The 27,267-nt window shown below is 40.3% G+C and overlaps 5 protein-coding genes across 6 annotated transcripts; all 5 read right to left on the bottom strand.

The window, feature by feature from the left end:
* Positions 1 to 625: 625 nt before the first annotated feature.
* znf622 (zinc finger protein 622) lies at positions 626 to 11,220 on the bottom strand. 2 transcript variants are annotated; one of them, XM_040144293.1, is made up of 7 exons: positions 11,105 to 11,220; positions 8,638 to 9,220; positions 7,378 to 7,665; positions 5,087 to 5,249; positions 4,788 to 4,900; positions 3,663 to 3,806; positions 2,133 to 2,266 (listed from the first exon to the last, which is right to left on the bottom strand). In XM_040144293.1, exons 2-7 carry the CDS (start codon positions 9,212 to 9,214, stop codon positions 2,133 to 2,135), a joined length of 1,419 nt encoding a protein of 472 aa, XP_040000227.1. In that variant the 5' UTR covers positions 9,215 to 9,220; positions 11,105 to 11,220. The 2 variants fall into 2 exon arrangements, with proteins under 2 accessions (XP_040000229.1, XP_040000227.1); XM_040144295.1 differs by lacking the exon at positions 11,105 to 11,220 and having other exon boundaries at positions 626 to 2,266; positions 8,638 to 9,214.
* Positions 11,221 to 13,755: 2,535 nt separating this feature from the next.
* On the bottom strand, positions 13,756 to 15,649 carry LOC120798814 (tripartite motif-containing protein 16-like). Its single transcript, XM_040143477.1, has one exon. It carries the CDS (start codon positions 15,444 to 15,446, stop codon positions 13,767 to 13,769), a length of 1,680 nt encoding a protein of 559 aa, XP_039999411.1. The 5' UTR covers positions 15,447 to 15,649; the 3' UTR covers positions 13,756 to 13,766.
* Positions 15,650 to 16,167: 518 nt separating this feature from the next.
* LOC120798749 (E3 ubiquitin/ISG15 ligase TRIM25-like) lies at positions 16,168 to 19,319 on the bottom strand. The gene has a single exon (XM_040143328.1). It carries the CDS (start codon positions 19,114 to 19,116, stop codon positions 17,443 to 17,445), a length of 1,674 nt encoding a protein of 557 aa, XP_039999262.1. The 5' UTR covers positions 19,117 to 19,319; the 3' UTR covers positions 16,168 to 17,442.
* Positions 19,320 to 20,767: 1,448 nt separating this feature from the next.
* LOC120798783 (E3 ubiquitin/ISG15 ligase TRIM25-like) lies at positions 20,768 to 22,982 on the bottom strand. The gene has a single exon (XM_040143415.1). The coding sequence runs from the start codon at positions 22,778 to 22,780 to the stop codon at positions 21,116 to 21,118; it is 1,665 nt and encodes a 554-aa protein (XP_039999349.1). The 5' UTR covers positions 22,781 to 22,982; the 3' UTR covers positions 20,768 to 21,115.
* A 1,242-nt stretch (positions 22,983 to 24,224) lies between these two features.
* Positions 24,225 to 26,631, bottom strand: LOC120798786 (tripartite motif-containing protein 16-like). Its single transcript, XM_040143422.1, has one exon. The coding sequence runs from the start codon at positions 26,450 to 26,452 to the stop codon at positions 24,773 to 24,775; it is 1,680 nt and encodes a 559-aa protein (XP_039999356.1). The 5' UTR covers positions 26,453 to 26,631; the 3' UTR covers positions 24,225 to 24,772.
* Between the last annotated feature and the right edge of the window lie 636 nt (positions 26,632 to 27,267).

The raw sequence follows: 27,267 nt of genomic DNA, 5'->3' as shown, positions 1-27,267 counted from the left end.
ATTAATGACGACATTATCACACTGTCATATTAAATTTAAGGGGATTTCAAAGTTTGGTTGTCCTGGATCTTTGGACCCATCCATGTTGGCATGCTAGCATAGCATGCTAACATGGCAAGGTTACCATACTAATCTGCTTCGGAGCTGCAAAGATTAGTTGATTAGTCAACTGAAAGTGAATTAATCACCAACTATTTGGATAATCAATCAATCGTTTCAGTCATTTTCAAGTAAAAATGCAAGAGATTTGATGGTTCTAGCTTCTTAAATCTGAGATTTTTTTTTCCTTGGTCTTAAAGTATAAGAAATTGAGTATTTTTTATATTTTGGACTGTTGGTCGGACAAAACAAGACATAAGATGACTGGTGCCGCAAGATACTGTGATGGGCATTCGTCAGCGTTTTCTGATGTTTTGTAGACAATATTAATCTGCAGGTTGATCACTTATAAATATTATCGTTAGTTGAGGCCCCAATATGCTTAATGTTACTATGTCAAGGTAACAGGGCTGAATGCACAGGGTTGGCACAAATGTTAACATGCTAATTATAGCTAATAAGCTAATGTGCTAAGTGTTACATAATGCCCTTTAATGTTAACATCCAATAGTTAGCATAACGCTAACTGCAGGCATATTCATTTGAGAGTGCTTAGGCGCTAATGAAAGCCCAACCAATACCGGACTTTTAAGGACAAGTATGCTAGACATTTGTTGTATTTGGAGTTTAAAAAAAAACAAAAACAAAACAAAAAAAACCCAATAAAAACCAATATTGGCTAATATGTTATGTACATACATAAACAAACATATCTGATAAAGATCCTTAAATTTGCTTATATTTCAGACATGTAGTACACGGGACATTTTACAGCTGAAAGATTATGTTGCTGCTCTTGGACAAACTATAATGAAGACACCGTTTCTTGATAACCTCAATCATATCTTTGGTATTTGTTTGCTGTAATTCCTTCAAAGGATCCAAAAAAAGTTCAAGCAATTTCAACAAGCCAACTTCTTCTCTTTTTCTTTTTCCTCCTCCTGGTGTTTAAGAGTTTGGAAAAATTCTACTATAACTTGGATTCTGCTCATCAGCTGGAAACGGGACCAATCGTCAAATTACGGGGTACCGTTGACAACGTGACACGATTTGCAGCCTTCTCACAAATCCTAAACCCCGTCAACACCACACCAAAATTTTGGCTTGTTGTGTTTAATGTGAATTACAGCGCTCACAGGACAGATACTGTGGCTGCACCGTTTCAGCCACGTTAACACGCCGTCCGCATTGAATCCTGCTAATGTTTTAATCGCAAAAGAGCAAAACATTTAAGGGACATTCTGTCTAGGACGCGGCTCGTAGCCGCAGAGTTTTGGCGCCGAATCAGGTTCTTCCACCTGAAAACGAAGTGTAAGATAGTTAATAACAATTATTTTACTCCATTTAAGGAAGACTGCCATGTATCCAAGAAATATGAAATAAATTTATTTAGCTGGATGTATTATGAGCATGCTGAATCATGTAGATGTAGTCCTTTCATTAGTCTAAAAAAAATATTGTGTTATGCAACTGAAGAGTCTAAAATGTTAAGACCACCTCCTTAATATTGATATACTGTAGCCTCTACATGATCCACATAGCTTGTAAAGTAATTCGGTAACTGTGACTCATGCCCTTGATCTTCACCCAAGTGGTTGTTTTTGCAGTTCGGTTGCTGAGATGTCAGAGTTTCCACGTGGATCCCTACCACAAGTCAATGTCAAGCAGCTTTACTGCAAACATTACAGAGATGTCTGAAAGTTGGAAATTTGAAAAAAAAAAAAAAAGTGATATAACTGCTCTTCATAATCGAAATCTTAGAAGTAAAGTTGCTAAAGATTTCTACCTTTCAGGGTTTTTGCTGCAGTTATCAAATCTCAAATCAACAGAGCTGCATTTACTTTAAACGCAAAACAGCATTGATATCAGGTGATCAACAGGTTTGATACTTCTTTCTGCCACGGTGCATGTAACCACAGTTTCTGGAGCTGTACTTGATTCTGTACTCAAAAGTCCTGTCGGCTGGAAAACGGCAACGACGTGACCGGTCCACGTCACGTTTCACGGCACATCTGGCCGCCTCCAGCCCGAGCTTAGAAGATGACTTGGACTCTGAAGTGCTTCTGCTTGGTGGCGTTGTTGCTCACGCCCATCTTCAGCATCCATTTTGACTTCATCATCTGTACGTACTGCATGTCTCTCTGTTTCTGATGCAAGGAGCGGTTTCCTAGAGGGACATAGAGAAGGGTGGGGCAGCATGCATGTACATGCAGTGAGTCATAATGGTGTTTATGAGCAGTTCTCTTGCAGTTATGGGCATAACGAAAAGCAAACACAAGGGGGAGCCCATTCAACACTGGCTCACTTACTCCATGAGAAACACAAATGTTCAGAGTAGAGGGAAGAGGTCATCACAGATAAAACAAAAGAACAAAACAAAAGCAATCTCAGAAAGTGTATATTGTTCAGACACACATTTATCATGAGGCTACAACATAACGTGAAAAGATTAAAGGGGTCTGAATACTTTCTGAATGCACCGTATTTGAAACACTGGTGACTGTTTTTTTTTTTCAGTGGTTACAACATACAGTTGTCACTGTATCAGTGGGATGTTCGTTGCACAGCGTTGTTTTTGAGCTTATCTTGCTCTATTTTATCATTTTCCAGGAGTTTGTCAAGACCTGAAAGATGAAAGTAAAATTTCGTCCAGGTTTTCCAGGACATGTATAGTCCCCATGGATTGCCCTCATGTGAAGCATGGTTAAGAAATGGCTAACCCTGGTAGTGACGGTGCCTCTCTCTACCTAATAAGCCACAAGAAATAATGGGTGAAAGAGGAAGCTGTTGGAACCGAAAAACAAAAGGAAATAGCATTATCAATAAACTTAAACTGGCAGAACACAATACAGAATGGAATAAAATCAAATCCTCAAATTAGCAGCAAAAGACAACTTAGCAAAAGAAAACCGGAAGCTGGCAATGACGGTAAGAGTCGGACTTTCAAAAGGAGGGATAAAGAGCGTCTTCCTTTCCCAAAACACTTAAGTAAACACAATAAATCAAAACTGGGATACGGCAATACTGCAGGGTCAGAATCAGGTGAACGGAGGAAATTAGGGTTTGATTTTAGCGTGAGAGCTTATCCTTGGCTGAGATACATTTACACAAATGTTTATATTTGAGAAACACAATTCAAATATTTGAGCACTAAACATACTTTTAATTATATTGTTTCAACTCTTAATATTTCTCCTTTGGATCTAGTTGTTCAGAGCAATTTGTTATGATGCTCCTGGTGACAGTGGTGGTATTATAATGCCTTCACACCACCTCCAATTATAGCCTGCTATGCCACCGTGTGATCAGGGGCTTGTTCAAAAGGCATCGTCCCAGGTCAAAGTCAAAAAAGTGCTTCACAACTGTAAAGATGACCCGGCTCGATAAATGATAGAGAAAAAAAAAACAACAGAAACAGAAACAGAAACTGGGTTTGAATGTTCAGGAGACATTCCCAGACTGGTACAAAACCTCAATCAGTTTCTCTCTTCAAACTGTTAAATATAAAACAAATGATCCCAAAAAAACAACTCCAAGGTTTTGTGGTCCTGGTTGAATCTTACCTCCATCTCCTCCCCAGCCCAGGGCCTTGTACTGCCGCAGGACTCTGCCAACAGCGTTCTTATTGTGGGTCAGAGCCACCGCTCGCTGAACTCCAAATCGCTGTTTGTAGTACCTCATGAGGGAGCGGTGGCCGATCTTAGCACCTGAAGAAACACACAGCAAGGAGGCGTGTTCTGTTACAGTGTGAGCGCATCATCAGACGATAAAAAGCCACACTATGACCAGGACAAGCGAATGAGAGCACAGATCTCACAGAAACGGCCTGCAAAGTTGTTAATTGTTAAATTCTACTGTTCTACTCGTGGCCGACCCCATCGCCCCCATTTTTTTTTTCGTTTGTATTATTTCCATTTGAAAGTTGCATGGTGTTTAAAACTGGTTTAGCTGAGCTTAGACTGAACATCTGAAGGTGAACAGATCGTACTTACTGTGTTTTGACGTGATCAGAGAGCAAAGGTAAAGACACGAGGCAGGGCCTTATAATTCATGTCTATAAAACTGCAGAATGCTGCTGCATTTAGGACTGCGACTTACAATTAGCAATTTTATGATCTCTAAAATGTCAGGATATAGTGAAAACTTCCCTCACAATTTCCGATGTCTTCACCTTGTTTGTTTTTGTCTGGCTGACAGTCCAAAACCCCCAAAAATAATAAATAATAAAAATAATAAATTTAAAAAACTTTTTCTCTGCTTTACTAAAAGCAGAGAAAAAGAATCAAATCTCATATTATGGAGGTTGGAACCAAAGACTGTTTGGTATTTTTTTCATTGAACAATTTGTTTCTCAGTGGACAACTCACTTTGATAACTCATCAGTTAAATAATGCTGCTTAAAATGCCACAGAAGATTGGTTTTCTTTAAAATCACTAAAAAAAAAAAAAAAAAATTAAAAAAATATTTTAAATTAAAATCACTGAAATCACTAACTGAACTTTTAGAATTATTTACATTACTTAAAGTTAGCGTTATTTTAGTTAAATTCAGCCCATCGCGAATTGCCGACACATTTTATATGCAATTTTTTAAGACCTGCATAGGAGGCCCACATTCTGTACGGTTGATAGTGATCCACTGTCGACCTTTGCTGATTCTAAAAAACGAATTTTTTAAGTCAAGTCACCTGACGGCAGACTCAGCTCCAGCGTTTCGTCGTCGTACTCCAAGTTCTTGTCGTCGGGCAGCTCTTCGTTCATTTCAGAATCCTCTCCCTCCTTTCTGTCAGGGTAGCTGCTCCTGTTGGCAAAAAAAAAAAAAAAAAAAAAAAAAAGAACGTGTGAATCAGAATGACAGAGATGCAGCTGCTGCCATTAGAGGCTGTTATAACTGCAGGGGAAAGTATATTTCCTGTATCCCCACGGGTCACTAAACAGGGTTAAAGCAGATCACAGATTATTAATTTGCTAAAAATTAATTTATCACCTGAAGTCATAGAAGTCTGCAAACTCCAGAGCAGCATCGCCGTCTGTGAAGAGTTTACAGTGGCTTTTGTCTGTCATGTGACTCTGTACCGCCTCTGTCGAGTAAAACGAACGCCCCTTCTCGTTACACCATAAACACACGTTCCCGGCACCAACTTTTTCTCCTTTAACAAGAGGGAAAAAACAACAACAAACAAACAAACAAACAAACAAACAATATTAGATTTGGCTGTAAAGTTTAAAAAATAGAAATGAAAAAATAACTAAATAAATCACATGCAACATCAAATCATCTTTTGCACACAGGATGTGTCTATGGATACTGGTTCTAGTCCAGCTGCGAAAATCCTTAATCTGACATTTAGAAAGACTGAGTCAGAGCGATTGGTTGAATAAATCTGTAGGTCTTGTTGTTATTTTGTCTCACACACAGACATAAAAACAAAACAGCATCAGTTCTTTAAAGTATAATGCTTTCCGATAAATATGAACGCGTAGTTGAATGTACACATCAAAAACACGAAGCCATCATTTTCTTAAGAGGCAGAATCTGTTGCAGGACCACTGTCTTGTCTTGTCCTTTATTGCATTGTGCAAAAAGTTGGCTGCCAGTGCCGTCTACCCCGACTGCAGACAGCTGAGGTTCCTATACACGAGAGTTTCTCTGTAAAGATGAAAACGTGTTCCTGAGGTTCTCTGTCCATAATCTACCACCATACCGGACAGTTGCAGTTTGACCCTGTGTCACTTTAGCGATGGTTATTATTTGTTAGCGCTCAGCTTCCACGGCTCTCCTGAGGGATTAACAGCTCCTCTGAGGCTAAGCCTCAAAGAATATGTTGCTGTTGACTGTTAGTGATAGAAAAACTGATGAGCGCCAGCTCGACTGTTAATACACAGGTACACGAGTGGCATCCATCTTCTCATCTCATTCTCCAATAGAAAGCAAGTAAGCACAGTTCCCAAAACGATTCATGTAAGAGCCATTAGAGCATATATTTGTTATTTGGTCATTTGCTTATGTTGTGATCACAGGTTTTACGAGTTCTAATATTATTTTTTTAAGTTTATGAAAAAATTAATGTCTATTGAAACGTGTCTTATAGGTCAACCATGCTATGGTTAGGTTTATATTTGCTATTATTCTGTTTTTAAGTGCTACAATACAGGTGGATATGTTTTTTGTTATTTACAACAGGTGATGGTGGCCTACGGCAGCTTGAAGAGCGCATGGGTAAGAAGTTTAGGAAGGACGTGGTACAAGTTAGATGCAGACAAGTCTGTAAAACCGTGGGCCGAAACATCCTTTTCACCGCGTGTCCTGGATAACACCAAGCCGTGTGAGAATGTGTGACAATGTGTAGCTACCGTCATGTGAGCAGGCGTGGAACATCAAGTCGGTAACGGGCCGGACTGAGCAGTAACTTTGGATAAGAATCACCTGCCGCGATGTTGTAATCTATCTTCAAATAAACCCCCAATTCAATGTTTTCCCTGCCTCCTTGTGAGGACATTTGGTTTTCACAATAACAAGGTTTTTAATGCAGTGGGTCAGAACTAAGAAATGGTTGCCAGGGGGGCGCGTGCGGATACAGCTGCCTTCTCACGGCCCGAATATTTCAGTGCGTTTGTCGTGTTACGTGTCTTCAACTGTTTATTAAAAAAAAAAAAAAAAAAAAAAAAAAAGCATCAAAACTCAGCTACAGCAGCCAGGATTTTCCAGAGACCGGCAGAGCTCGTACAACTGACTATCCAGCGTGAAATGAAGAACTGCTGCGTCCCGGTTTTCATTGAAACGTGGCTGCACAGCGACACTCTGGACACCAACTCACTGCTTGAAACATCATCGCCGCCCGGTGGGACTCGTGGCGGTGGACCGTTGGTGGAGTTTGAAGTTTACCAGGTGCCGAGGGAGCTCACCGCTGTCGTCGTCATCGTGTGTAGTCCACCTGCGACAGCTTTACAGCAGCGTCAGCGATCGACAAACGGCACAACCAATCAAGCACACCCTCAATCGTGATAATTTAAAAGACTGTTTTGCCAAAATTCCACCAACATGTCAAGTTTGCTACAAGAGGAGAAAATACACTGGACCTTGTTTACATCCAAGTTGTTGCTGCTAATGTCAGACTGCTCACTTTTACCCGTAAGACTGTCTGGTGTTTGTATGTCTGTTTCTATGCTGCACCGAGGTCCACAAGGAACGACGTTTTGTGTGTCAAGCACGCGTGTGGAAAGGACAATAAACCCGAACCTGAGACCAAGTGGCCGAGGAACTTGTACCAAACTCACCGAGGTAACGGACGAGGCCCTTGAGGTCGACAAGGAACTCCACATCAGGGATGAAGAAGCTGTGGACCTTGGTCATGTGGGTGACGTTCTTCATGAGTGACTTTGAGTGATGTGAGCAGAACAGGCAGTCGCTGATGGGGATGGAGCCTGGCAGGGAAGCTGGCTGGGGGTCAGACAGAGCCGCCAAGTCTCCTTCCTCCTGGTCCATTGTCTCCTCTTCATCTTCATCCTCCTCCATCTCATCATCGTCGTCGTCGTCGTCTTCCTCGTCAACATCCTCCCACTCTTCTGGAAAATTTTCATGGGAACATTTTAACACCACAAACTAAGTAGAACAACTTGAACTTCTGTACATTTATCTTACAACTGAAGGGAGTTTATTTACCTTAATTATATATTAGGGTAAATAAATATGATTAAATATAATTTTTCTGGAATCATTTGTTCCAATGTGATTATATCTTGCTATCATTCTCTTTATAAAAGTCTGTTATACAAATGAATGATTCCAAGCAAGCTGTAGTTAAAAACTAACAAAATGAGTTGTTGGGAGTTTGAGTTTTCCAAACATGAAGACTGTTGTGTAAATTTTTTCTTCTTGTTAACAAATTCCATGAAAAGACAAAAACCAACAAATACTGTGTGTGTATCGAAGCCTGAAATATCTTATTCGTCTGTGCCACAGAGCTCCACTATTGTACAAATACTATTAAAAACACATCTGTGAGCCACACTGTCACGCTCCATCACACACTGTAGTTTTTTTTTGGACGGAGTCCCACACACACACCATCCTGCTGCCCCAAATACTCACTACAGCACCAAATGGATGGATTAACCGGCCGCTGAAAACAGTCCGCCACAAATGAGCTACTACCTTATGATTGACTGAAAAACTACTGTGTCCAACTGTTTTTGAAAATTACTGAGCCGTTTTAAAATAAAAATGGAAATATATATTTACGAGTCATTTTTAAAAGATTATGTATTCAGTAGGAACCAATGTGTTTGGGGTTTAATGCCGCAGACAAGATGGGTAAGAAAGTATTGACAGTAATAAAAGACTAATAAAAATATCTTGAAACAAGCAGACTGTGCTTTCACTGTAAGACAAATACACTGGGCAGTGTCTAATACAAGTTTGGATTATTGGAACGGTCAGAGTTTCGGTCATTTGTAATTAAAAAAAAAAAAAAAAAGGTCACAACAGTAAGAGGTGTACTCAGTGATGTCCACAGTGGTTTGATCTCTCCTCCTCACCTTCCTGAGCTTCGGCTCCCTCTTCTCTCTCTCGTCTCTTGGCTTGCTCCTCCAGCCACATCATCCGGGGAGGTTTGTCCGGCCTCTCTGTCCTCTGCTTCGTCGCTCCTTGTGATGTCTGGGCCTTCTCTTGCTTGGCCAGGCTTGATCTGTGCTGCTCTTTCAGGGCTTGCTGCAGGGCCTCGTTCCTGGCATCGTGGTCCACCTTCTCGTCGCCAAGTCCTTTTTCCAGGTTCTTCTCGTTCATCCTCTCCACTTTCCTCTGGGCAGCGAGCAGGGCCTGACTCTCGGCCTGCTGGTGTCTGCGGGAATGCAGGTGGTTCTGGTAGGCGTTGGCACTGGAGAACTTCTTGTTGCAGACGGTGCAGGCCTCTGTGACCGCTGCGTCATCCAGATGCTGTTCGGCAGCGGCCCTCTGCGCCAGGACGCGCTCCTGGAAGTTTTCAGCAGTGACAGGTGGCATGTCGGCCACCTTGCGCTTCAGGTTGTAGCGGTGCCAGTCGGTTTTGTAGTGTGCTCGCTGCACCTCGCCATCTGCGAAAGCCACTCGACAGCTGATGCAAGTGTAGGAGGCCATGACAACCTTAAAATAAGAGAGGAAAGTTAAGCTTACATTATTTATGTATCACAAATCAAAACTTTGTCTCAGAGGGCTTTAAAATATGGACGACGTATGACACCCTCGGTCATTAGACCCATTTGGATCTTGTTCAAATTTATGAGAGGACATCGTATTAAACTCCATTAAAAAATGTTATTCTCAGTATCGATTACACTGCCAATTATTTTCTCCATTTATTGTTTAGTCTATGAAATGTCACAAGTGAAAAATAAATGGCTATTTTTGACCAAACAGTCTAAAACCCATAGATATTCAACTTATTGTCATAAATGACAATTACAGCAGCAATGCCTCTCATTTGTGAAGCTAGAGGAGCGAATGGTATTTTTTCTTTAAAAATTACTGGGAAAAAAAAATTATAAAAGTTGTCTAGTAATTATGAATTTAGCAATTGATTAACCAGCTAGTAATTTAAGGTCTGTTTAGGTTGTTTGGCAACAAAACCGCTGGCAAAACATAACATGGCCTTTTATCAGTTGTTGCAGACTGATGGGTATATTAATTATAAGGAAATCAGTATTTTAATAAAATTGCAAATATTACGCACTATGGAAGACGACGACAATGGACAACCAAATAGCAAAAGATCACATTTTAATGAAATTAAAGATGTGTATATTTCACATATGTTGGGTCTAAAATTGTGTATTTTTTTCTGCACCTTCGCCAAAGAGCAAGGTAACTTGAACCCTCAGATTTTTACACAGAGTTTAGTATAATGTCACTTAATACCAATAGAGCTGAAAGGATTAGGTAACTACTCCGTGTATGAGCAAATATTATTCACTAACCATTTTGAGAATAAATTGTTTACCATTTTTCAAGCTGAAATTTAAATAAATAATAATTAATAATAATAATAATAATAATAATAACCTAGTTCAAGATTCACAATTGAGAGGATCTGGTTCTTTTGTTTTGTTTTTCTTATGTAACAGTAAAGTAAGTATAAGTGTGTTTTGGACTTTAAAATCAGACAAAACAAGCATTTCTAACTTTAGCAAACGAAATTGTGAAGGACATTTTTCACCATTTTCTGGATTATTCTCAACCTAGCGATTAATCGGTTCAGTAAGAAAATTATTATTAATCAATCTTAAAAATAATAGTCACTTGCAGTCCTACATAAGGATGTGAGGTGTTTTTAAAAAAGTAAAAAAACAAAACACACCTCTCAGTAGAACATGAAAAATCTCAACAGCATCACAAACTGCAGCCTCCAAAATGACCATTAAGTTGAATTAACAGCTCTCTAACAATAAAAACTCAGCATCATAACCTTTTTTCTATAATGTTAGGACTGCTGCATTAAACACTATTAGTTTTAGCTAGATGTACCTGAAATAAACTGAACATTTAACGTGCGTTGTTATGTTAAAATAAAGAAATGTAACAATGTGCAATAAATGAGGATTTTTTTACTAATCCTAAAATATAACCGGGCCACGCAGAAGGGACATTATTGTTAAGCTGTAATGTCAGTTTATCCGGTGACTGTTTCATAACATCAACTTAACGGATGTTAAAGTCGTACAGGTAGGTTAGCATAGCCCGCCTGTACCACACAGTAGTTAGCCAGCTGTCTGGTAAAGACACTGAGTGATAAAGCAGGTCTCAAGCGATACACAACGATACCAAAAAGTAACTTAACTAAAGTAAAATAAACTAAACACGAGCTGCTGAACTGTGGCGTTTCGCTGATCCGAGACAAACCATGCTAGCGTCGGCTAGCAACCGGCTAACCAAACTTTGGTCTTGACATTAGCTAGTAACAGCTGAAAGCACAGACATTCATGATACCTGAATAACGACAGACGGAGGGCACAGCGGGCGACTTTTACTTACTTATTCGGTGAGCTGACTCCTCCGAAATAACCGCGTTTTTGCTCTCTTTTTCGGTGAGCTTGCCCCTGCCTCACTGCCGCGCCCGCACCACCACCACCACCACACGAGGGTTCCGGCTGGACGTCTTCCTCTTGATGCTTCTTGGCGCTCGGTAAGCAGCGCTTTAGGCGCATTACCGCCCCCTACTGCTTCACGGTGTGTCTACCGGCCGTGTGTTGAAATAGGTGGGTTTTTACTATTGACTTCACCTTGATTGCACTGGGTTGGAGACAGTAATGAAACCCAACCACTGGTACTATATATATTGTGAATATGCAATACTACTTTGTGACTCTATGATCACAAATATAATAATAACACTACTCATAATAATACTGTTTTTTTGGCATCTGTTTAAATACTTGGCCTTGTGTGCGTGTTGAAAGAGTTAGGCCTGTCCATTGATAAATTAATTTCTCCTGTTAATACCACAACAATACAGCCTAATCAAGTGGGTATTTTTTGCATAGTTACAGTCTTTTTGCGCAAAATTCTCTCTCGGGGAAGAGAAACGATGCTTCCCTTGCAATACAAGAGATCGATCAATCAATCAGCCTTTAATTGCACAGCATCTTTCACGGAGGTTGACGCAATGCAAAGTGCTTTACACATGACTGACTGCTGATAATTAGACAGTACAAATGCAGACATGTACGCATTAAACTGAAAAAATTGCAACTAATGGATATGAGAAATTATTTTAAGATGATAAAACCAATGAAAGTGATTATAAAATAGATTTAAAAACTATAAAATAGATAAAACATTAAAAAAAATAGAAATAACTATAGATAAGATGAAATTAAAAACGTTTTAAAACAAAAATAAAACAAAATAAATCATGGCCATAAAACCATCTAAATAAAGGATATCAACACTTTCAGCAGCTCTAAGATCCTCAGGCAGACTGTCCCAGTGGCTCAGGGCATGATAACTAAAAGCTGCTTCACTGAAAGGTTTGGTCCGGCTCCCAGGTAAAACCAAAAGACTAACGCCAGAGGACCAAAGGGGCTGTCATGGCTCATACGTTGTGAGCATGTAAGCATTTCTTGACAAAAGGCAACAGCTTTAGAATATAAATACTTGATTTATAACTCATGCTCCTGAAGCTTCATATTAGCTCACCATATCAACATATGCTTTTATTTATTGGCATTTTCTACACAGGATGAGGGCTGTGGATTTTGTCCCTCGTCCCACACGCACCAAGAACGGATCTCGGTCTCAGTCAGCAGTGGTAGAAGAAGTACTCAGATCCTTTATTTGAGTAAAAGAAGCAAGGCCACAGTGTATTCTCTGTTGCACGTAAAAGTGATTTCTTTCAGAGTTTTATTTAAGTAAAGGTGCAAAAATATAAGCATCATCAAAACATATTGGTAAAGTATCAAATGTAAAAGAACTCATTATGCAGAATGGCTCCTTTCAGAATTATGTATATTAGATTATTGGATTTTAATCACTGACGCATTCATGTGTAAACATCACTTTAATGTTGCAGCTGCTAAAGGTGGGACTAATTTTAATGACTTCATATACTTCTGGGTAGTTTTTGAATCTTGTATTACCTACGATGATACATCACAATTTATTTCTTGACTGTGATCTGTATCATTAATCTGACTCTGCAAAGTAACTACAGCTGTGAAAGACGTGTAGCGGAGAAAAAAGAACAATGTTCCCCTCTAAAATGTAGTAGAGTAAAGTAGAAATGTGTATATAACTTCCATCATTGGACAGTTGGAAAGATGACAGCAATCAATACCTCTTTCACTGTCTCTACATATGGGCATATGAATAACGTTATAAGGTGGAAAATATGAATCCTATCAAATTCAAGATGTGATTCTCTGTGACTTCTTGTATTTCAGCCAACTTTGGTTCAATTGAATATGTTTATTCTGATTTATCTGAATGCACATTTTCAAATATAATTACTGACATTATAATAAAAAATTATTTCTTTTTATAACAGTTGGATTAACTTTATCTTTGATGTTGTCAGGAACCTTAATCATGACTGTTTTAGATGCATTTCTTTGTTGACAGTTCAGTATAAATAATGAAGTATCTCCTTATTGACTATAACCACGATGAATACAGTTTTATAATACATCAGAGCATCTTCTTTGTAAGCCGATTTGTGCAAAGACAACATTTGATCTGACAAACGCATTAATATAAATGTAATTATAGCTTTCTTTCTTTTCACAGTGAGAACTAAATATCTCAGATAAAGGAAGGTCTGGTGATTTGTCTGTTCAGGTTCATGCAGCGGAAGAGAAACAACAACATACAAATACATCAGTACAAATATTCAACAAACATTTAGAGAAGAGAGAAGTTTACATTTTCACGTGGAGAAACATAAGTTTACGTAAACAAAAATCATCATGAGCAGTGATCTCCTCCGAGGCTCCAGCTCCACCTAAAGAAAGTCAAACATCAACAGGACGATAAAGGAGAAGATGCCAAAGTACCATCTATAATGTTTGATTGACAGGTGATCTCCATGCAGCGCAGAAGCACAACAGCAATGAGCTTTTAGCAACAAACATGGAGACCAAATAAACGGATGAACTAAAACACAGATTTTGACCAACTGCCTCTTAAATTACTTTTTTTTCTACTGGAATTTACAGAACTCAGCATTGGCTCCAACTTGCCAGTAAAGCCAAAGTCCAGCATAGAGAGGCTGAGTGAATGTGGTCTGGACTCTGTGGAGTAGAGTCATGGTTTCAGAGACACTGTAGAAGGACAGAATACCTGCACTGTGATCCAGGTACACTCCTACTCTGGAGGACTGAGGACCTGAGACTGGAGTCTTGATGCTGTTATACCAGAACGTATAACCCATTTGGTCACAATTTAATGCCCAAGATTTGTTATTTAGTCCGAATACACATTCATCCAATCTTTCTGCTCCACTGATATTCTTGTATGCGACTGCTACAAAAACTCTTCTTCTCCACTCCACCTCCCAGTAACAACGTCCAATCAGACTCTCTTTACTCAGGACCTGACGCCATCTAATGAATCTGTCTGGGTGACTAGGACAAGACTGTCGCTGACTCATTAATGTTGCTTTTCTGTTTCCCTCAGATAATAACAGACGTGTGTGTGCTGTGTTTGGATCCAGTGTGATTTCCTGTGAATATTTTAAGAATCCAGCTCTGGTCTTGGGCTCCGGTTGTGGATGTGATGGAGGAACATCCATCTCAGCCTCTGTCAATGAGATCTTCATCCATTTCTCAGTGAGAATGTCCTGTAGTTTATCTCTGACCCCTGACACAGCTGCTGTCACATCTTCAAAGTACCTCAGAGGACGGATATTGATGCTGGATGAGTCTGTAGATTGACTGAATCCTGACAATGAGGGGTAGTTGCGTAGAAACTGGTTGTGATCCTCTGTGTGTGAGAGCTGCTTCAGCTCAGCGTCTTTCCTCTTCAGCTCATTGATCTCCTGCTCCAGCTTCTCCTGAAGCTCTTTGACTTGACTCACTTCAGTTTTCTGCTGGGATCTGATCTGCTGCTTCACACCAGAGCTTCTTTTCTCGATGAGACGGATCAGCTCAGTGAAGATCTTCTCACTATCCTCCACTGCTTTATCAGCAGAGCGATTGATGGCCTCCGCCTCCTGTTGAAGCACCTTCACATCTCTCTCTCTGTCCTGGATTCTCTGCTGGATTTGTTGTCGACTCAGCTCCAGCTCTCTCTGCCTCTCAGTCCTTTCTGCAGCAGCTGAGACTGTGTCGTGGCCTTTATGTTCATCCACAGAGCAGAGATAACAGATACACTGCTGATCAGTGCGGCAGAACATCTTCATCAATTCATCATGACGAGAGCAGATGTTCTCCTGGAGCTTCTTGGAGGGGTCCACCAGCTTGTGATTTTCAAAGGCTGGAGACTCATAATGAGGTTGGAGGTGCTTGTCACAGTAAGAGACAAGACAAATCAAACAGGACTTGACAGCTTTCAGTTTTCTCACAGTGCAGACATCACAGGCCACATCTTCAGGTCCAGCATAGCCGGGATCAGCAGGAGCAGCTTGGAGTCCAGTTTTCTTCAGCTCCTCCACCAAAGCTGCTAACATGGTGTTTTTCACCAGGACAGGCCTCGGTGTCAAGGTCTGCCTACACTGAGGGCAGCTGTGGATTTTCTTCTCATCCTCTTCATCCCAGAAGCTTTTAATACAGTTCATGCAGTAGCTGTGTCCACAGGGAACAGCCACCGGATCCTTCAGTAGATCCAGACAGATCGCACAGGAAAAGGTTTCCAGGTCCAGCTGAACTCCTTTCTGCGCCATTTCACCTCTCAGTAGCAACGACTGTCTGAGTTTCACTTTCTTAGAACCGAAACTAGTTTGAGCTCTGATCTTAACAACATCTGTTTCTGCAGTGAACGGGGCCTGTCAGCTCTTGCACTTCACCACATGTTGGTTCCACCCATCTTCAAACTGTAGATCTGAAGGGGAAGGAACAAGGAAATATATGGACAGAGTAAAGTTCACTGTGTTTGAGAGCAGGAAGAAGAGGGAGGGTTATCAGGATTCGATTCATTCCAGGAAGAGGAGCAGTTTGATTCTGTGTGATTCACTCTTTTTACAATATAAATTGCAGAATATGACTAATAGAAATACTTACTCACCATACACAGATAACTACAATACAAACTACAAATCAGTGTATAAGTAACTAATCCCTTTGGATGCAGGCGTTGACGTCATTGCTATTGTTTGGCCATGTTTTGAGAAGACAAAGAGTCGTAATGCAAACAAATATATTTACCAAACTAGGGACAGGATGGGGTTCAGTTCAGTACTTCTGGACAGTTTCATCCCTGCAGGCTTCAGCAAAAATGGTTTGTAAATAAGAGATTTCTACCGTCAACACACCAATTGAGACACAATTTAGAAATCTATGATCAATGCTAACCGTGCATTATGTTTCTATATGCTGCTTATAGAAATACTCTGTTGCAAGTAAAAGTGATTTCTTTCAGAGTTTTATTTAAGTAAAGGTGCAAAAGTATAAGCATCATCAAAACATATTGGTAAAGTATCAAATGTAAAAGAACTCATTATGCAGAATGGCTCCTTTCAGAATTATGTATATTAGATTATTGGATTTTAATCACTGACGCATTCATGTGTAAACATCACTTTAATGTTGCAGCTGCTAAAGGTGGGACTAATTTTAATGACTTCATATACTTCTGGGTAGTTTTTGAATCTTGTATTACCTACGATGATACATCACAATTTATTTCTTGACTGTGATCTGTATCATTAATCTGACTCTGCAAAGTAACTACAGCTGTGAAAGACGTGTAGCGGAGAAAAAAGAACAATGTTCCCCTCTAAAATGTAGTAGAGTAAAGTAGAAATGTGTATATAACTTCCATCATTGGACAGTTGGAAAGATGACAGCAATCAATACCTCTTTCACTGCCTCTACATATGGGCATATGAATAACGTTATAAGATAAGGTGGAAAATATGAATCCTGTCAAATTCAAGATGTGATTCTCTGTGAATTCTTGTATTTCAGCCAACTTTGGTTCAATTGAATATGTTTATTCTGATTTAACTGAATGCACATTTTCAAATATAATTACTGACATTATAATAAAAACTTATTTCTTTTTATAACAGTTGGATTAACTTTATCTTTGATGTTGTCAGGAACCTTAATCATGACTGTTTTAGATGCATTTCTTTGTTGACAGTTCAGTATAAATAATGAAGTATCTCCTTATTGACTATAACCACGATGAATACAGTTTTATAATACATCAGAGCATCTTCTTTGTAAGCCGATTTGTGCAAAGACAACATTTGATCTGACAAACGCATTAATATAAATGTAATTATAGCTTTCTTTCTTTTCACAGTGAGAACTAAATATCTCAGATAAAGTAAGGTCTGGTGATTTGTCTGTTCAGGTTCATGCAGCGGAAGAGAAACAACAACATACAAATACATCAATACAAATATTCAACAAACATTTAGAGAAGAGAGAAGTTTACATTTTCACGTGGAGAAACATAAGTTTACGTAAACAAAAATCATCATGAGCAGTGATCTCCTCCGAGGCTCCAGCTCCACCTAAAGAAAGTCAAACATCAACAGGACGATAAAGGAGAAGATGCCAAAGTACCACCCATAATGTTTGATTGACAGGTGATCTCCGTGCAGCGCAGAAGCACAACAGCAATGAACTTTTAGCAACAAACATGGAGACCAAATAAACGGATGAACTAAAACACAGATTTTGACCAACTGTCCCTTAAATGACTTCTTTCTATTTGAGTTCACAGAACTCAGCATTGGTTCCTTTATATCCACTAAACCACAGTCCAGCATAGAGAGGCTGAGTGAATGTGGTCTGGACTCTGTGGAGGAGAGTCATGGTTTCAGAGACACTGTAGAAGGACAGAATACCTGCACTGTGATCCAGGTACACTCCTACTCTGGAGGACTGAGGACCTGAGACTGGAGTCTTGATGCTGTTATACCAGAACGTATAACCCATTTGGTCACAATTTAATGTCCAAGATTTGTTATTGAATCCAAATACACATTCATCCGATCTCCCCGTTCTCCTTATATCCTTGTATGCGACTGCTACATAAACTCTTCTTCTCCACTCCACCTCCCAGTAACAACGTCCAATCAGACTCTCTCTACTCAGGACCTGAAAATATTTAGTGAATCTTTCTGGGTGACTAGGATAAGACTGATGTTGTTTCATTAATGTTGCTTTTCTGTTTCCCTCAGATAATAACAGACCTGTGTGTGCTGTGTTTGGATCCAGTGTGATTTCCTGTGAATATTTTAAGAATCCAGCTCTGGTCTTGGGCTCCGGTTGTGGCAGCAAAACATCCACTCCAGTCACTGTCATTAAGATGTTTGTCCATTTCTCAGTCAGAATGTCCTGTAGTTTATCTCTGACCTCTGACACAGCTGCTGTCACGTCTTCAAAGTACCTCAGAGGACGGATATTGATGCTGGATGAGTCTGTAGATTGACTGAGTCCTGACAATGAGGGGTAGTTGCGTAGAAACTGGTTGTGATCCTCTGTGTGTGAGAGCTGCTTCAGCTCAGCGTCTTTCCTCTTCAGCTCATTGATCTCCTGCTCCAGCTTCTCCTGAAGCTCTTTGACTTGACTCACTTCAGTTTTCTGCTGGGATCTGATCCGCTGCTTCACACCAGAGCTTCTTTTCTCGATGAGATGGATCAGCTCAGTGAAGATCTTCTCACTATCCTCCACTGCTTTATCAGCAGAGCGATTGATGGCCTCCGCCTCCTGTTGAAGCACCTTCACATCTCTCTCTCTGTCCTGGATTCTCTGCTGGATTTGTTGTCGACTCAGCTCCAGCTCTCTCTGCCTCTCAGTCCTTTCTGCAGCAGCTGAGACTGTGTCGTGGCCTTTATGTTCATCCACAGAGCAGAGATAACAGATACACTGCTGATCAGTGCGGCAGAACATCTTCATCAATTCATCATGACGAGAGCAGATGTTCTCCTGGAGCTTCTTGGAGGGGTCCAACAGCTTGTGTTTTTCAAATGTAGGTGATTTAAAATGGGGCTGTAGGTGTGTCTCACAGTAAGATGCCAGACACACCAAGCAGGATTTCAGAGCTTTCAGTTTTCTCACAGTGCAGACATCACAGGCCACATCTTCAGGTCCAGCATAGCCGGGATCAGCAGGAGCAGCTTGGAGTCCAGTTTTCTTCAGCTCCTCCACCAAAGCTGCTAACATGGTGTTTTTCACCAGGACAGGCCTCGGTGTGAAGGTCTGCCTACACTGAGGGCAGCTGTGGATTTTCTTCTCATCCTCTTCATCCCAGAAGCTTTTAATACAGTTCATGCAGTAGCTGTGTCCACAGGGAACAGCCACCGGATCCTTCAGTAGATCCAGACAGATCGCACAGGAAAAGGTTTCCAGGTCCAGCTGAACTCCTTTCTGCGCCATTTCACCTCTCAGTGGCAACGACTGTCTGAGTTTCACTTTCTTAGAACCGAAACTAGTTTGAGCTCTGATCTTAACAACATCTGTTTCTGCAGTGAACGGGGCCTGTCAGCTCTTGCACTTCACCACATGTTGGTTCCACCCATCTTCAAACTGTAGATCTGAAGGGGAAGGAACAAGGAAATATATGGACAGAGTAAAGTTCACTGTGTTTGAGAGCAGGAAGAAGAGGGAGGGTTATCAGGATTCGATTCATTCCAGGAAGAGGAGCAGTTTGATTCTGTGTGATTCACTCTTTTTACAATATAAATTGCAGAATATGACTAATAGAAATACTTACTCACCATACACAGATAAATACAATACAAACTACAAATCAGTGTATAAGTAACTAATCCCTTTGGATGCAGGCGTTGACGTCATTGCTATTGTTTGGCCATGTTTTGAGAAGACAAAGAGTCGTAATGCAAACAAATATATTTACCAAACTAGGGACAGGATGGGGTTCAGTTCAGTACTTCTGGACAGTTTCATCCCTGCAGGCTTCAGGAAAAATGGTTTGTAAATAAGAGATTTCTACCGTCAACACACCAATTGAGACACAATTTGTGAAATCTATGATCAATGCTAACCGTGCATTATGTTTCTATATGCTGCTTATAGAAATACTCTGTTGCAAGTAAAAGTGATTTCTTTCAGAGTTTTATTTAAGTAAAGGTGCAAAAGTATAAGCATCATCAAAACATATTGGTAAAGTATCAAATGTAAAAGAACTCATTATGCAGAATGGCTCCTTTCAGAATTATGTATATTAGATTATTGGATTTTAATCACTGACGCATTCATGTGTAAACATCACTTTAATGTTGCAGCTGCTAAAGGTGGGACTAATTTTAATGACTTCATATACTTCTGGGTAGTTTTTGAATCTTGTATTACCTACGATGATACATCACAATTTATTTCTTGACTGTGATCTGTATCATTAATCTGACTCTGCAAAGTAACTACAGCTGTGAAAGACGTGTAGCGGAGAAAAAAGAACAATGTTCCCCTCTAAAATGTAGTGGAGTAAAGTAGAAATGTGTATATAACTTCCATCATTGGACAGTTGGAAAGATGACAGCAATCAATACCTCTTTCACTGCCTCTACATATGGGCATATGAATAACGTTATAAGATAAGGTGGAAAATATGAATCCTATCAAATTCAAGATGTGATTCTCTGTGACTTCTTGTATTTCAGCCAACTTTGGTTCAATTGAATATGTTTATTCTGATTTATCTGAATGCACATTTTCAAATATAATTACTGACATTATAATAAAAAATTATTTCTTTTTATAACAGTTGGATTAACTTTATCTTTGATGTTGTCAGGAACCTTAATCATGACTGTTTTAGATGCATTTCTTTGTTGACAGTTCAGTATAAATAATGAAGTATCTCCTTATTGACTATAACCACAATGAATACAGTTTTATAATACATCAGAGCATCTTCTTTGTAAGCCGATTTGTGCAAAGACAACATTTGATCTGACAAACGCATTAATGTAAACGTAATTATAGCTTTCTTTCTTTTCACAGTGAGAACTAAATATCTCAGATAAAGGAAGGACTGGTGATTTGTCTGTTCAGGCTCATGCAGCGGAAGAGAAACAACAACATACAAATACATCAGTACAAATATTCAACAAACATTTAGAGAAGAGAGAAGTTTACATTTTCACGTGGAGAAACATAAGTTTACGTAAACAAAAATCATCATGAGCAGTGATCTCCTCCGAGGCTCCAGCTCCACCTAAAGAAAGTCAAACATCAACAGGACGATAAAGGAGAAGATGCCAAAGTACCACCCATAATGTTTGATTGACAGGTGATCTCCATGCAGCGCAGAGGCACAACAGCAATGAGCTTTTAGCAACAAACATGGAGACCAAATAAACTGATAAATTAAGATAAAGATGTTGACCAACTGCCTCTTAAATTACTTTTTTTTCTACTGGAATTTACAGAACTCAGCATTGGCTCCAACTGGCCAGTAAAGCCAAAGTCCAGCATAGAGAGGCTGTGTAAATGTGGTCTGGACTCTGTGGAGTAGAGTCATGGTTTCAGAGACACTGTAGAAGGACAGAATACCTGCACTGTGATCCAGGTACACTCCTACTCTGGAGGAATGAGGACCTGAGATGGAAGTTTTGATATTGTTATGTCTGAGGTCATAACGATTTTTGTAAAATTCTAAGGCCCAAGACTTGTCATTATCTCCACATTTTTCATTTACAGAGTTATTGTCTTTGTATGCAACCATTACTGAAACTCCACCCCCGCCTTTTTCCACCTCCCAGTAACAACGTCCAATCAGACTCTCTCTGCTCAGGACCTGACACCATGTAGTGAATCTGTCTGGGTGACTAGGATAAGACTGATGTTGTTTCATTAATGTTGCTTTTCTGTTGCCCTCAGATAATAACAGACGTGTGTGTGCTGTGTTTGGATCCAGTGTGATTTCCTGTGAATATTTTAAGAATTCAGCTCTGGTCTTGGGCTCCGGTTGTGGCAGCAAAACATCCACTTCAGTCACTGTCATTAAGATGTTTGTCCATTTCTCAGTCAGAATGTCCTGTAGTTTATCTCTGACCTCTGACACAGCTGCTGTCACATCTTCAAAGTACCTCAGAGGACGGATATTGATGCTGGATGAGTCTGTAGATTGACTGAGTCCTGACAATGAGGGGTAGTTGCGTAGAAACTGGTTGTGATCCTCTGTGTGTGAGAGCTGCTTCAGCTCAGCGTCTTTCCTCTTCAGCTCATTGATCTCCTGCTCCAGCTTCTCCTGAAGCTCTTTGACTTGACTCACTTCAGTTTTCTGCTGGGATCTGATCCGCTGCTTCACACCAGAGCTTCTTTTCTCGATGAGACGGATCAGCTCAGTGAAGATCTTCTCACTGTCCTCCACTGCTTTATCAGCAGAGCGATTGATGATCTCCGCCTCCCGTTGAAGCACCTTCACATCTCTCTCTCTGTCCTGGATTCTCTGCTGGATTTGTTGTCGACTCAGCTCCAGCTCTCTCTGCCTCTCAGTCCTTTCTGCAGCAGCTGAGACTGTGTCGTGGCCTTTATGTTCATCCACAGAGCAGAGATAACAGATACACTGCTGATCAGTGCGGCAGAACATCTTCATCAATTCATCATGACGAGAGCAGATGTTCTCCTGGAGCTTCTTGGAGGGGTCCACCAGCTTGTGTTTTTCAAATGTAGGTGATTTAAAATGGGGCTGTAGGTGTGTCTCACAGTAAGATGCCAGACACACCAAACAGGATTTCAGAGCTTTCAGTTTTCTCACAGTGCAGACATCACAGGCCACATCTTCAGGTCCAGCATAGCCGGGATCAGCAGGAGCAGCTTGGAGTCCCGTTTTCTTCAGCTCCTCCACCAAAGCTGCTAACATGGTGTTTTTCACCAGGACAGGCCTCGGTGTGAAGGTCTGCCTACACTGAGGGCAGCTGTGGATTTTCTTCTCATCCTCTTCATCCCAGAAGCTTTTAATACAGTTCATGCAGTAGCTGTGTCCACAGGGAACAGTCACCGGATCCTTCAGTAGATCCAGACAGATCGAACAGGAAAAGGTTTCCAGGTCCAGCTGAACTCCTTTCTGCGCCATTTCACCTCTCAGTAGCAACGACTGTCTGAGTTTCACTTTCTTAGACCCGAAACTAGTCTGAGCTCTGATCTTAACAACATCTGTTTCTGCAGTGAACGGGGCCTGTCAGCTCTTGCACTTCACCACATGTTGGTTCCACCCATCTTCAAACTGTAGATCTGAAGGGGAAGGAACAAGGAAATATATGGACAGAGTAAAGTTCACTGTGTTTGAGAGCAGGAAGAAGAGGGAGGGTTATCAGGATTCGATTCATTCCAGGAAGAGGAGCAGTTTGATTCTGTGTGATTCACTCTTTTTACAATATAAATTGCAGAATATGACTAATAGAAATACTTACTCACCATACACAGATAAATACAATACAAACTACAAATCAGTGTATAAGTAACTAATCCCTTTGGATGCAGGCGTTGACGTCATTGCTATTGTTTGGCCATGTTTTGAGAAGACAAAGAGTCGTAATGCAAACAAATATATTTACCAAACTAGGGACAGGATGGGGTTCAGTTCAGTACTTCTGGACAGTTTCATCCCTGCAGGCTTCAGGAAAAATGGTTTGTAAATAAGAGATTTCTACTGTCAACACACCAATTGAGACACAATTTGTGAAATCTATGATCAATGCTAACCGTGCATTATGTTTCTATATGCTGCTTATAGAAATACTCTGTTGCAAGTAAAAGTGATTTCTTTCAGAGTTTTATTTAAGTAAAGGTGCAAAAGTATAAGCATCATCAAAACATATTGGTAAAGTATCAAATGTAAAAGAACTCATTATGCAGAATGGCTCCTTTCAGAATTATGTATATTAGATTATTGGATTTTAATCACTGACGCATTCATGTGTAAACATCACTTTAATGTTGCAGCTGCTAAAGGTGGGACTAATTTTAATGACTTCATATACTTCTGGGTAGTTTTTGAATCTTGTATTACCTACGATGATACATCACAATTTATTTCTTGACTGTGATCTGTATCATTAATCTGACTCTGCAAAGTAACTACAGCTGTGAAAGACGTGTAGCGGAGAAAAAAGAACAATGTTCCCCTCTAAAATGTAGTGGAGTAAAGTAGAAATGTGTATATAACTTCCATCATTGGACAGTTGGAAAGATGACAGCAATCAATACCTCTTTCACTGCCTCTACATATGGGCATATGAATAACGTTATAAGGTGGAAAATATGAATCCTATCAAATTCAAGATGTGATTCTCTGTGACTTCTTGTATTTCAGCCAACTTTGGTTCAATTGAATATGTTTATTCTGATTTATCTGAATGCACATTTTCAAATATAATTACTGACATTATAATAAAAAATTATTTCTTTTTATAACAGTTGGATTAACTTTATCTTTGATGTTGTCAGGAACCTTAATCATGACTGTTTTAGATGCATTTCTTTGTTGACAGTTCAGTATAAATAATGAAGTATCTCCTTATTGACTATAACCACAATGAATACAGTTTTATAATACATCAGAGCATCTTCTTTGTAAGCCGATTTGTGCAAAGACAACATTTGATCTGACAAACGCATTAATGTAAACGTAATTATAGCTTTCTTTCTTTTCACAGTGAGAACTAAATATCTCAGATAAAGGAAGGTCTGGTGATTTGTCTGTTCAGGCTCATGCAGCGGAAGAGAAACAACAACATACAAATACATCAGTACAAATATTCAACAAACATTTAGAGAAGAGAGAAGTTTACATTTTCACGTGGAGAAACATAAGTTTACGTAAACAAAAATCATCATGAGCAGTGATCTCCTCCGAGGCTCCAGCTCCACCTAAAGAAAGTCAAACATCAACAGGACGATAAAGGAGAAGATGCCAAAGTACCACCCATAATGTTTGATTGACAGGTGATCTCCATGCAGCGCAGAGGCACAACAGCAATGAGCTTTTAGCAACAAACATGGAGACCAAATAAACGGATGAACTAAAACACAGATTTTGACCAACTGTCCCTTAAATGACTTCTTTCTATTTGAGTTCACAGAACTCAGCATTGTTTCCTTTATATCCACTAAACCATAGTCCAGCATAGAGAGGCTGAGTGAATGTGGTCTGGACTCTGTGGAGTAGAGTCATGGTTTCAGAGACACTGTAGAAGGACAGAATACCTGCACTGTGATCCAGGTACACTCCTACTCTGGAGGACTGAGGACCTGAGACTGGAGTCTTGATGCTGTTATACCAGAACGTATAACCCATTTGGTCACAATTTAATGCCCAAGATTTGTTATTTAGTCCGAATACACATTCATCCAATCTTTCTGCTCCACTGATATTCTTGTATGCGACTGCTACATAAACTCTTCTTCTCCACTCCACCTCCCAGTAACAACGTCCAATCAGACTCTCTCTACTCAGGACCTGAAAACATTTAGTGAATCTTTCTGGGTGACTAGGATAAGACTGTCGCTGACTCATTAATGTTGCTTTTCTGTTTCCCTCAGATAATAACAGACGTGTGTGTGCTGTGTTTGGATCCAGTGTGATTTCCTGTGAATATTTTAAGAATCCAGCTCTGGTCTTGGGCTCCGGTTGTGGATGTGATGGAGGAACATCCATCTCAGCCTCTGTCAATGAGATCTTCATCCATTTCTCAGTCAGAATGTCCTGTAGTTTATCTCTGACCTCTGACACAGCTGCTGTCACATCTTCAAAGTACCTCAGAGGACGGATATTGATGCTGGATGAGTCTGTAGATTGACTGAGTCCTGACAATGAGGGGTAGTTGCGTAGAAACTGGTTGTGATCTTCTGTGTGTGAGAGCTGCTTCAGCTCAGCTTCTTTCCTCTTCAGCTCATTGATCTCCTGCTCCAGCTTCTCCTGAAACTCTTTGACTCGACTCACTTCAGTTTTCTGCTGGGATCTGATCTGCTGCTTCACACCAGAGCTTCTTTTCTCGATGAGACGGATCAGCTCAGTGAAGATCTTCTCACTGTCCTCCACTGCTTTATCAGCAGAGCGATTGATGGCCTCCGCCTCCTGTTGAAGCACCTTCACATCTCTCTCTCTGTCCTGGATTCTCTGCTGGATTTGTTGTCGACTCAGCTCCAGCTCTCTCTGCCTCTCAGTCCTTTCTGCAGCAGCTGAGACTGCGTCGTGGCCTTTATGTTCATCCACAGAGCAGAGATAACAGATACACTGCTGATCAGTGCGGCAGAACATCTTCATCAATTCATCATGACGAGAGCAGATGTTCTCCTGGAGCTTCTTGGAGGGGTCCACCAGCTTGTGTTTTTCAAATGTAGGTGATTTAAAATGGGGCTGTAGGTGTGTCTCACAGTAAGATGCCAGACACACCAAACAGGATTTCAGAGCTTTCAGTTTTCTCACAGTGCAGACATCACAGGCCACATCTTCAGGTCCAGCATAGCCGGGATCAGCAGGAGCAGCTTGGAGTCCCGTTTTCTTCAGCTCCTCCACCAAAGCTGCTAACATGGTGTTTTTCACCAGGACAGGCCTCGGTGTGAAGGTCTGCCTACACTGAGGGCAGCTGTGGATTTTCTTCTCATCCTCTTCATCCCAGAAGCTTTTAATACAGTTCATGCAGTAGCTGTGTCCACAGGGAACAGCCACCGGATCCTTCAGTAGATCCAGACAGATCAAACAGGAAAAGGTTTCCAGGTCCAGCTGAACTCCTTTCTGCGCCATTTCACCTCTCAGTGGCAACGACTGTCTGAGTTTCACTTTCTTAGATCCGAAACTAGTTTGAGCTCTGATCTTAACAACATCTGTTTCTGCAGTGAACGGGGCCTGTCAGCTCTTGCACTTCACCACATGTTGGTTCCACCCATCTTCAAACTGTAGATCTGAAGGGGAAGGAACAAGGAAATATATGGACAGAGTAAAGTTCACTGTGTTTGAGAGCAGGAAGAAGAGGGAGGGTTATCAGGATTCGATTCATGCCAGGAAGAGGAGCAGTTTGATTCTGTGTGATTCACTCTTTTTACAATATAAATTGCAGAATATGACTAATAGAAATACTTCCTCACCATACACAGATAAATACAATACAAACTACAAATCAGTGTATAAGTAACTAATCCCTTTGGATGCAGGCGTTGACGTCATTGCTATTGTTTGGCCATGTTTTGAGAAGACAAAGAGTCGTAATGCAAACAAATATATTTACCAAACTAGGGACAGGATGGGGTTCAGTTCAGTACTTCTGGACAGTTTCATCCCTGCAGGCTTCAGGAAAAATGGTTTGTAAATAAGAGATTTCTACTGTCAACACACCAATTGAGACACAATTTGTGAAATCTATGATCAATGCTAACCGTGCATTATGTTTCTATATGCTGCTTATAGAAATACTCTGTTGCAAGTAAAAGTGATTTCTTTCAGAGTTTTATTTAAGTAAAGGTGCAAAAGTATAAGCATCATCAAAACATATTGGTAAAGTATCAAATGTAAAAGAACTCATTATGCAGAATGGCTCCTTTCAGAATTATGTATATTAGATT

The sequence above is a fragment of the Xiphias gladius genome, chromosome 14 (assembly GCF_016859285.1).
Source record: "Xiphias gladius isolate SHS-SW01 ecotype Sanya breed wild chromosome 14, ASM1685928v1, whole genome shotgun sequence".
In the NCBI taxonomy this organism is placed as follows: Eukaryota; Metazoa; Chordata; class Actinopteri; order Istiophoriformes; family Xiphiidae; genus Xiphias; species Xiphias gladius.
Note: the sequence above shows the minus strand (reverse complement) of the source record. Positions and strands in the feature narration are given on the sequence as shown.

Bases quoted from the DNA above. Each gene is read 5' to 3' on its own strand.
- znf622 (XM_040144293.1), bottom strand. From the start codon at position 9,214: ATGGCCTCCTACACTTGCATCAGCTGTCGAGTGGCTTTCGCAGATGGC. The intron at 5,250-7,377 runs GTGAGTTTGGTA...CTCTTGTTAAAG, and splicing joins GGGCCTCGTCCGTTACCTCG to GAGAAAAAGTTGGTGCCGGG. The intron at 2,267-3,662 runs GTAAGATTCAAC...ATGTCCCTCTAG, and splicing joins GGGCTGGGGAGGAGATGGAG to GAAACCGCTCCTTGCATCAG.
- LOC120798783 (XM_040143415.1), bottom strand. From the start codon at position 22,780: ATGGCGCAGAAAGGAGTTCAGCTGGACCTGGAAACCTTTTCCTGTTCG.
- LOC120798786 (XM_040143422.1), bottom strand. From the start codon at position 26,452: ATGGCGCAGAAAGGAGTTCAGCTGGACCTGGAAACCTTTTCCTGTTTG.
- LOC120798749 (XM_040143328.1), bottom strand. From the start codon at position 19,116: ATGGCGCAGAAAGGAGTTCAGCTGGACCTGGAAACCTTTTCCTGTGCG.
- LOC120798814 (XM_040143477.1), bottom strand. From the start codon at position 15,446: ATGGCGCAGAAAGGAGTTCAGCTGGACCTGGAAACCTTTTCCTGTGCG.